Source organism: Drosophila elegans, unplaced genomic scaffold, assembly GCF_018152505.1.
Source record: "Drosophila elegans isolate 14027-0461.03 unplaced genomic scaffold, ASM1815250v1 contig_149, whole genome shotgun sequence".
Taxonomy (NCBI): domain Eukaryota; kingdom Metazoa; phylum Arthropoda; class Insecta; order Diptera; family Drosophilidae; genus Drosophila; species Drosophila elegans.
This window is the reverse complement of record NW_024545513.1, coordinates 10,632,060-10,642,607: the sequence shown is the minus strand read 5'-3', so window position 1 is coordinate 10,642,607 and position 10,548 is coordinate 10,632,060. Positions and strand designations below refer to the sequence as shown.

The window sequence follows — 10,548 nt, the reverse complement described above, 5'->3', positions numbered from 1 at the left end:
GATAAGATTTCGCCGCAGGGTGTACGTACGTACGTACATACACATGTGGGTGGTGCGATATTGTGGGTGTTCGTGTATGGCTGCCATTGTTTTTGTGCGAAATGCTCGCATGTTATGAGAAAAGTTTCGCCGCTTAAAGATGTTTCGATGGGAAACTTCGGCACCGCATGCTCCAGCGCAAACCCAACCCAAATGTGCTGTTCGCATGCACATTGAATGTATCACATTTGTTTTTCGAGGGAAACAAATCCCATCGAAATAGTTTGTATGCCAGTTGGTAATAAAAAAATTGGACAATAAACAAATTTCGCTATTCGTGTGAAACAGTTTATTGTCGTTTCTCTGTGGAAAATTAAAGTGCATATTAAAAGTTTACTGATTAATATTATTATTAATAATTTTAGTACAAAATGTATAATATAATGACGAAACCCTTAAAGAGCACAAACTTGAATGCTGTGAAAATGGAAAGAGTGCATATTCAAAATGCTGCAACTGCAATAACAACAGACAGAAGCTTAGTCAGTGCATTCAAGCTAAACTGCATAAATTACTCTGAACGGTTTTTGCTTATCCAAAGGCCAACTATGCCCAGTAAAACAGTTTATTTTGGTAATATCTGTCTGGGCCAACACCCCGGACACAGTGGTTAATAGCTTTAGTAGAAGTCCCTTTTCCCTTTCTGTTCGCACAACACACACACACCTCCGAGCCTTGGAAAGTCCTGCAGCAGACACTCAAAACACGTCCAATCAGCCGGACCATCAGTTGCTGTTGCTGCTGCACCAAGTTGCGTGTTGCTGCTGTGTGCATGTGTTGCTATTGTTGCCATTGTTGCTGCTGTTGCTGCTGCTGCTGCTGTTGCTGCTGTTGGGAGGACACATTGTCAGGATGGCAGCGTTCAGCTGACAACACGCCTATCAAATTAAGCAAAAACAAAATTGCATTAGGTCGCCAAAGTTGCAAGCAGTGCACAAAAGCATGGGGTGTGGCATGTCGTCAGCGCGCCACCAAAATTATTCATTGCACAATGCGGTCCAGACAATTTATGCTAATCAACATCAATCGATTTGCATCCCGTGCCCCGGCCTGGGCCTGTTTTGTCCTGTTCTATCCATGTCCTACCCTGTCCTTTTCCGTCCTTTCCTGTCCTTTCCTGTCCTATCCTGTCCAAAAGGATAAACGACGTGCACCCTAGCCACTGGAGCCATCGTCCTGTTTATTGGGCGGTTCCGATGGCTGCGGTTCACTGGCAGCCTCTGGCTTCCACAGTGGCTCCTCGACATATCGCACATCGACAGCCAAAGTGGACAATCACTGCATGTGGCTGATTGCTTATGTATATGTGGAGTGGGCGTGGCGGGTGGGCAGACGTACACTGTTGCCATCTATAGAGATCGGATTTTTGGACTGGGGTGATGGTGCCTGCGGCAGCAATAATTTCATAATGTTTATAAAAAGGGAATAAACAGAATCCCAGACGATGTGGAAGGGGAAAGGTTTTGAAAGTGGTGGACAGATCCTATGCATGGGGAAAAAGTGTGAGTGGGAAATTCTGGTGATTTCGTTAGGTTCGATTTACTGCACTCGGTTAATTCCATTGTCTAGTTTTTGTTGTATCAAATAACTTAAGTTTAGGTTCGTAGTTTTTAAATACATTGTATTTTGTATGGTTTTTTAATAAATTTTACATATGTACATACATCGTAAATATTTCGTAAAATACAATTTTTGAAAAAAAGACGAAACCGGATTTCGAAAAAAAAATACAATAGTTCTAAAAAAAAATTTATAAATTGACGTTTTTATAAAAATACAACTGAAAAATCCTTTAATTTTTAATTGTTTTTGTTGTTCAAAACCTTGTTTGTTAATTAATACAATTCTTTATAACAGCTAAGTTTTCATCGTCAAACAACAGTTTTAAGTTTTTGTCTTTTGTTTATCAATCCAATATGGAGATTTATAACCATTTAAAAATACATATATCTTATGGCATGTCAGGCTTACTTTCATTAACTCTTTTTATAAAAACCACTTCATATGCATGGTAAAATCAAAGTGCTCGCTCATCTCGCTTATGAAGTAGCTGAATCATACTAGGCTGACCGCGCCCATCTGCCCATTTTGAATGGCATGTAGCGACACTTAACCCAACCGCCCACCAATAATAATCAACCCTTTCGCCACCCACAATCACCCACAATCCAACAACACCCACCGCGATGTCCGGTCGTCCGTTTTGGTCCTTGCAACGCAGTTTATAGTCGGCGCTTAGGCACACATGTTGTCATCATTGCCATCGCCATGGCCATCATCATCAACATGAGAGTGTGCAGTGCTGTAGTGGTGTAGTGGTGTAGTGGGTAGGGGAGTGTGTGGGATGCATGCTGTTTTGGTGGTCATAGTTGACCCCCAGTTGAGCATGCTCATGAATTTGGGCTGTATGGCAAATGAAGTCGAGCCCCAGCTGGAACCACGAGAAGCGAGAAAAAAGAGACTGCAAATTTACTCAATTTTCCCCTAGTCGTGTGTGTATGTGTGTGTATGTGTTAGTGGGTGGTTTGAAAATTTTTGTAAATTTTGTTTGCCAAATTGTGTGGGTGTGTATGTGCTTGGGTGTGGGTGTGGGTGTGTGCGGGCAATTTTGTAATTGTTGGACATTTGTCATGGCTGCAAAAATTGGGCCACAATCAGAGCTATGGAACGAAAGGGAGAGTATGCAATCACAGCTCTGATTTCCCAATTTGTTCTTACATTTTCTACAAACTGTCACAGAAAACTATGACCAAATAAAAAATTGAATTTTCTTAGAAGAAATACTTGTGTTTGTTATAAAAAAAAAGAATTGACAGTATTATCCTAATTTTCGGACTCTGGCAAGCTGAGTTAACCTGTAACGCGAATTCTTTAGCATAGCATAATCACAAACAGAAGTGGCCAGAAATAAGAGATCCATGATATTTTGTTGCTGATTCCAGGGGGTGAATCGTAGGTGCAATTAGGTAAATCATGGTATGCTTTGTAATTTGCCACAGGCAAAACGCACTGAGCCACTGACAGGCAAATTGCGTTCATGGCTTCAGAAGAACGGACGGCGGAGCTTCCTGCAAGGACAGAAAGTTTCGGCAATGAACTTCCCCGGCTCTACGGCTTAACACATCCGGTCGGAGATGGAGCTCAGGTGTGCTCTGCACAGACAGAAAAATAAATTTATAAACACAGCAAACTTACACTTAACTTACATTTTTTATATTTTTAATAAAACATTTGCATGGTCATATGACTCTTCAAATATTTATAGAAATCTTATTGAAAAGTAATCATATTTAAAAGAGATTTACTTTAAAACAATAGGCTTTTAAATATGTAAATGTTTGCAAGAATGTTGGTTATAAGTATGTCATTTAATAACTTATAGAACCTCAAACTTAAAGCCTTTCTTTAACCCTTTCGACCCCAACTTTTTCCCTGTCGAAAAAAAAATATTTTTTTTTTGTATTCTGTTTGTATTGGGCCAAGCAGTATTTGAGTAAAGTTTGAACTCCCCACCCCCACTAGTTTAGGCGCTACCGGATGTTGCTTGTGGGCAACGTTGGGCCATAGTGTATATTAAAGAATACATTTTTAGTTGATGGTTATTTTTGTTTATTTTCAATTTTTAAGTATGGTAAGACATAAAACAGTTTTTATTGTTGTTACAGCATAGGTGTACTTTACATTTAATACATTTTGACATTGGGGTTCCTGTCTTACACAGTCTGCAACGCCCTTTTTCAGTAAATACCACCCAATGTTCCATGCAATCGTAACGCATAGAATTTGTAGGATTTGGCTGAAACTTGTATTTTTTGGATTGATTGGAAGACACACTGCTAGTTGGAGAACCCAAAGATATTATTGAGTTTTCTCTTTGCATATTTGATGGCCGACCCCTCTTTTTTCAAATGAAGTAGAGTAAGTACATTGTAGCAGCTCATGAGCAACTTCCATTTGAAATTTGATGAGCGGTATATACTTTTGATTTGGGTTTAGAAAATGAAAATTTTTTCTATACAGCAGCCATGCATTTGTCATTGATGTTCCCAAGCACCAATAAAAAATTCTAATGTACCACTTTCTTGAACGGTGGTTTATTTTATATAGCTCCATAAGCATGTCCGCTAAGTCTACTCCTCCCATACCCTTGTTATAAGAGCCTACGATAGCAGGCCTTACAACATCAATGTAAACTTTTTCTTTAAGACTCCATCGTTTGCACATTCCAACTGGCTGATGGTCTTCATACGAAGATAGTAGTTGAACCGACTTATTATCAAACCATTTGACGCATATCAGATTATTGTTTACTTCATATTTTGTATCAAATGATCCTCTTCCACGTTTTTTCAATTCTGCATCTGAAAGAAGTCTACAGCTGCTTATGCGGCAAGTTTGGGCAAGTGCCTTCGCCAACATACAGTGTGAAGTCATAAACTAATCCAGATGTTCCAGCGCGCGTAAACATTTTTAAACCCCATTTGTGAGGCTTAGCTGGGTTGTATTGCTTATAAGACGATTGGCCTGACAAAAAATTAAAATTGAATTAAAATTAAAATTAAATTTTAATAAAATTTAAATCTGAATACCTTTGTACGCAATGATTTGCTCATCAACGCTTTGATGTTCTTCTTGGGGTAGTTTACCAAAACTTTTTTTGAGAATGTCAAGTAAAGGGCGTATTTTGTACAGTTTATCATAGTTCAAATCACCTTTTTTTAGTTGTTTTGTATTATCGTTGAAATGTAAACATTGTTTGATTTTATCAAACTTTCCTCGTGGCATTGCATCCGATATAGCAGAAAGCTTGTATTCTTTTGACCAAGCCATTTTAAATTGAGGTACTTTTATGACACCCAAGTACAATAAAATTCCGATATACCTTTTTATTTGATCTCCAGTACATTGCAGCTCTATGCCGTGCTCTTGCAACCCATACAAATTAGTTTGATTTGTAATTAAATCAATAACATTATTGTCAAAAAAGCTGCAGAAATACTCTACAGGGGTCTTCACTTCATCGATTTGGCGATTACTATCTTCTTCCCAAATACACCCTGGAGCTTGAAATGGCCTATTTCTCCACTTAAGTGTTTTGGGATCAACTTTTTCAAAGCAATTATCAGCCACAACACTATTTTCTTGAATGCTTTTTTCATCAATCAAATTTTCAATATGCTCAAATTCTATTGATTCTCCCCTTTCCAATATACTTTTTAAATTATTCTCCAACATTCCAGAGATGTCTTCCATTTCATCACCACTTTCTTCGTCACTGGAGACATCCCAATCGAAGTTGACAATTCTCTCAATATCATCATTTGATAAACCTTTTTCTTTTGGTCTCATATTTTGGTGGTGCAATGGCCCAAGGTTGCTCACAAGCAACTTTATTACTTTGAAAATTCCTCAGCTGTTTTTTAATAGAAATCAATTAGATTGAACTACAACATGCATTAAAGAATTCATTTATTAACAAATTTCACTCACATTCTTCAACTTTTAATGCGTAATTAAAAAGTAAATCACTTTCTTTTCAATATACCTCACAATACAACAATCACTTTTTACGCGAGGCACGTCCAGCACATTCCAAATAATTTCGTCAAATGATGCGCAAACTAGAATTTTTTTGCTTACATTCTAAGTATACACATCAAAGCACCGTTATCTCGAAGAATAAGCAGACAAAAACAAAAGCACCGACTACCGATAGCCGTTAAACTTTTGAAATTGCTCACAGGCAACTTCGGGGTCGAATGGGTTAAATACTTTCTTTCTGTGTAGATTTCGCAGACCAGCGATGGCAGTGTGCATGCATGAGCTTTTACAAAGCCTGTGCTCCGCATTGTCCTTGCTTAATTGTCTGCAAGGACAACGGGAGCCGGAGTTCGAAGTGGACTTGGAGTTGGAGTCAGAGTTGTGGGCTTCGTTGCCTAGGCAGGTTGACAACAAGAAGTGCCGTCCTGCGGCTTCCCCAGCACAGCAGTTGCATAATTCTCGACCTCGTCTTCGGCTCACATCCTCTTTTCGCCCCACCTGCGAATAACTCGCAGTAGAACCCATAGTTGAAGGTACACATGTTCGCATGTCCTGACATCTACCGGCATCTCTACTAGAATCTCCAGACATCTCCGGCAGCAGCAGCAGCAGCAGCAGTAGCAGCAGTTGCAACTTCATTTGTGCTCGGCCAACTTGGCAAAACTTTCGAGTGTAAATAATTGCCGGGCACTCGGTGTGTTCAGTGTGTTTTTGCAAAGAGCTCTCCGGCCAGAAAAGAAAAGAAACTCAACCGCAAAAATTTGCTACTGGCTTGGGATGCTCGGCATTTATGGTTATTTATGTGCTCTATGGGGATTTTATGTGATATCGCTCCCATTCTCTCGAAAATGTAACCATTAGCTGCAGCTCCAATTAGTTGCTGTTGAGGATAAGTGTTATCCTTCGGAGTAAGGCGACATCCGCCGATTAATCAGACCTCTGACAAAACGTTTTGTCCACCAGTCCACCAAAAGTATGTGCCTCAGATAGTTCTTTCAACCCCATTGGAGGATGACCTTTTGTAGTTTTCTTTTGTTAATAAATACCTTCAATTAAAAAATAAGCTACTTATTTTTGTTTATCAGTATTTAAAAACTTAAAGTTTTATTACTTATTTATTTGTTATATAATTTAATTTTTGTGTTTTTAGCATTGTGCTACTAAAGTCGCTTATCTTTTATACTTCTAATTATTTTAACTTTATTATTATTTATTTGTTTTCACCATATTAAATAATACTTCTACACCTCTTTCACTAGACTTTTACCTACTACAACAACCCTCACCATTTCATGTGATTTCTGATTGCTGTCGGCTAATCGAGATTGAGAAATAGTCGCAGTGGCCAAAGTTTTTCCTCAGGCTTTGGGCCGCTTTTCCGCCATCAATCATTGTAGATGGGGAAAATGGTGGAGAGAAACGAGATTGGGAAATGGAAAAGCAACCAGTTAAGGGGCACCTGCGAGGGTGAACTGTATTAATTGCAAGTAAAATCACTTTGAACTTCATTAAAAAGCCACTTAATCAAGTCAAGTGAAGTTGCGTCTAAGTTTTTGCCACCTGAGATGCGAGCACCGGCATTCTGCTGAATTGCCTAAAAATTATTAATTAGCCGCCACCCTGAGACTCCATAACCCCACCCCACCTACCTACCCATTTTCCGCCTGTTTTTCCAGCCTGGGAAAAGTACCAGCCAAGGGCTAAGAAAAACCGTGCTGCCAGCTCTTAAATATTTCATATTTAATTGCGCGCGTAAGCAGCACATTTATTGCTACAACCAGCCCCCTCGCTTTTTTTTCATCCCCCTTGGGGCACTTACCTGAACCCCCTGCACCACCACCCGTTGAAAATTGGCAACATTAATAAAATTAGACCCGTCTCACCAGGCGAATGCCGCCAGCCCCCCTTTTTGCTATTTTCCATTTACCATTTTTCACTTGATTTGTGCCCCTCGCCGTGGCTCCTTTGTTTTCATAAATGCCCTTTAAAATCTTATTAGCCACGCGCTGATCAAAGAATGGAAAGGTCTTTAAGTGGAGGAGTGCTCGAGGCAAAGTCGAAAAACCTAAATCCAAATCCCGCCAGGTGACGCCAACTTAGCAAACGACACTTTGATGAGGGTTTCGTCCTTGGCAGAGGGAGTCCATTGAATTCAGTTGACTGGCATTCAAGTGGTTGGGGTTTTTGCTTGCTTACATATTCTTAAGGCATTATAATGGCAAAACAATTAGTCGTCTTCGATGGCAAAATGTGTTGAAAATCGCATGGTTGCATTGGGTGGTGTTACTGATTGAAAGTTCTTTTATAAAGATGTTAAATGGTTTAAGCAACGCTTTCACAATTTACTTCGGTTTGATTATTTTAGGCATATGAAAGGTGCTTAAAAACTCAAAATAAATTAATTGAAACGCGAATTTTTTCGCGCACATACAAATCATCTATTAAATCTTTATTAAAAAAAGAAAAATGTATAGTTTCAAAACATAACGCGAATTCTTCAGCACAGGAATAAACTGAATTCCGATTATCTAAAATGATCAGTAAGGGAAATATTTTGTTGAGATACCAAAATGAATGTTTTTATTTTAATTTTCATATCGATGTTCAAAGCTTTTCCCAATAAAGGGATTTGACAGTCATTTGTCTTCTGAAACTTGTGCCAAGTTCATTGAACGCACAGCTCTCCATCCACTTCAATAGGCCTGCCAGTTCTTCAGTTTTCAATTAGGGCTAATCCAATTTAAATTGGTCACAGTGTGAAAGGCTGACCATGGCATCCGTATCCGCATCCGCAATGGGACGGAGCTCTTTTCACACCTCCGCAGACAGGTCCTTTAAGCCCCCGCCCCCCTCTGTCACAGCATGTCAATTTCAATTTGACATTTATTTCATTATGCGTACATAAGGGAGGGGGTTCGATGGGCGGTTTGCTATATGTGTATAATAAGCCGCATTCGTTTATTCCAAAACCGCTTCAATTGTTGCACACTCGATGCATTTGAATACCCATTGACGGCGATCCATCTGTGTGTGTGCGTATGCGGTCTGCAATTTGATGTTGCGTATGCTGGCCGCGTACCGCCTTCCGACCTTTGAACCACCCACTGATTAACCCTCTTCACTGCTAAAAATAAATTTTTAAAAATTTATAAAAACAAAGCTTATATTAATCGTTTTCACAGAAGCTCATAACTGGCTTGTTATTCATAAAACGCAAATTTAGATTTAAAAAAATATACCGTTTATTAACATACAAATTTTGAGACAATTTTAACAAATTTTTTTTAAAAAACTTTAAAACAAATAATTTTAGTTAGTCTAAAAGTACAAAAATATTTTATGTTTTAAATATAATTTTTACCTAAAACTATCTATCATCCGAAAACTTGTTTATGGCTTTGATTTTTGTTGCTTTCAATGTTTATATATTTCTTATATACCAAATTTAAATAATATTAAATTTATTAAAATTATTTTAAATTTGTTGACCATAAAATAATATTTAAAATATCTGTGTCTGAAATGTGCAAAAAAGGTTAATTCAGAATTGTCATATAAATATATTGCAACAGAAATAAGAAATTTTCTCAATAAGAAATTTAAATCTTATTTTATTTGTTTTTTATTGAGAATCACATAATAATTTGTTTTTAAATGCATTTGATTTCATGGTTTTTAATGGTTTACACAAATTTTATAGTATGATATTAGAAATTTCTCACTGATATCAATATTTTTTGTTTTCTGTGTGCCCTACGGCAACATTTTGTGGTTTTCATTGCTGTTTTCGTTGTGGCAGAAATCCTTTTCCGCTGGACACGGAAGTGGGTCCTGCGGGCAGAGGTGTGGGCCTGGGGGGGAGGAGGTATGGATTGGGGTTGTGATTGCGATCGGCGGGGGGTTCGAAAGCAGGGGGGGAATGCACGCACGACTACATTGTCAAAGTTTTGTGTGTCATTATTGTGGCTGTTGGCGGTTGCTCTGTGCCCTCGTCGTGTTCGGCTTTGTGTGCCCCCAGAGTTGCCCGCTTTTCCTCGCCTTTTCCCACCGTTTCCCTTCGTGTTTGTTGTTGCGGGGTTATTAAAAACTTTTACCGCTCGCAAAAGACCCGCCCACAGAGACAACCATCCGTCCGCCCAACCAACAGACCGCTGCAGTTGCTCGTTTTCGTTTTCATTTTGAGTTTCATTGTGAATGTTAATTACTCCAGCGGCGGTGACAACTGCCAAAGCCAGGATCTGTTTTGGTCCAGGTCTAGCGACTGAAACTGCTGTCCGGCACCTCCACTCTTAATGGGCACAGAAAAAAAAGTTGTATGCTAATGTAATTTAATACGTTCTAGTTTATCAATTAACTAAAACAAAAAAAAAAAATCTTCTTCGCTGCCTTTGATTTCCTAATATTTTGTGTATTTCAAATTTGAGTTTAAACCGTAAGTCAAACCAATCTGAAAGCAAACTATAAATCTTTTTTTTTTTATTAATTAGCCATCCAATGTTTATGTAAATTAACAATAAATAAATTTATTGAGCAAGACAATTTGTTTTAGTGAAAAAATATATATTTGAAGTGTTTTTTAAAAGATCATGAAATGGTTTTTCTATCATCTAGTTTTCCAAAATTTTGTATATCCTGTTAATTGAGAAAACTTTTAAATAGTGCTTGCTTTTTTTACGTGTCTTTTTCTTGCACCCATTTTTTGTACTCACTTTTGCTCCCTTTTCTCTGGCTTATAATCAAACTTATTTACTTTATGTGACTTTTATGAGAATTAAGCTGCATGCGGTCACCTCGGTTTGTAGTGGTTGGTGTTTTCGTTTATTCCGATCATGACGATGTTAATGACGCCGTGGATGAGTTGTGGACCAGTTGGGGACCAAGGGAAATTCCATTAATTAGAGATATGGCCCCAAAGTGCCCGCTCAGAATGAGTGCTACACAAAGCAGACAATAGGGTGCTTTTCCCCA

The 10,548-nt window shown here is 38.4% G+C and overlaps 1 protein-coding gene across 2 annotated transcripts; it reads right to left on the bottom strand.

Annotated features, from left to right (window-relative positions):
• Positions 1 to 3,578: 3,578 nt before the first annotated feature.
• Positions 3,579 to 5,802, bottom strand: LOC108149922 (piggyBac transposable element-derived protein 1-like). 2 transcript variants are annotated; one of them, XR_005977277.1, is made up of 3 exons: positions 5,530 to 5,802; positions 4,629 to 5,452; positions 3,579 to 3,841 (listed from the first exon to the last, which is right to left on the bottom strand). XR_005977277.1 is itself a non-coding variant. In XM_041708425.1 (3 exons), exons 2-3 carry the CDS (start codon positions 5,386 to 5,388, stop codon positions 4,412 to 4,414), a joined length of 912 nt encoding a protein of 303 aa, XP_041564359.1. In that variant the 5' UTR covers positions 5,389 to 5,452; positions 5,530 to 5,802; the 3' UTR covers positions 4,115 to 4,411. The 2 variants fall into 2 exon arrangements, 1 of the variants encoding a protein (XP_041564359.1); XM_041708425.1 differs by lacking the exon at positions 3,579 to 3,841 and adding an exon at positions 4,115 to 4,563.
• Positions 5,803 to 10,548: the final 4,746 nt, after the last annotated feature.

Excerpts from the sequence above, each read along its gene's own strand:
- LOC108149922 (XM_041708425.1), bottom strand. The coding sequence starts at position 5,388 with ATGAGACCAAAAGAAAAAGGTTTATCAAATGATGATATTGAGAGAATT. Across the intron at positions 4,564-4,628 it reads GCAAATCATTGCGTACAAAG|GCCAATCGTCTTATAAGCAA; the intron begins GTATTCAGATTT and ends ATTTTTTGTCAG.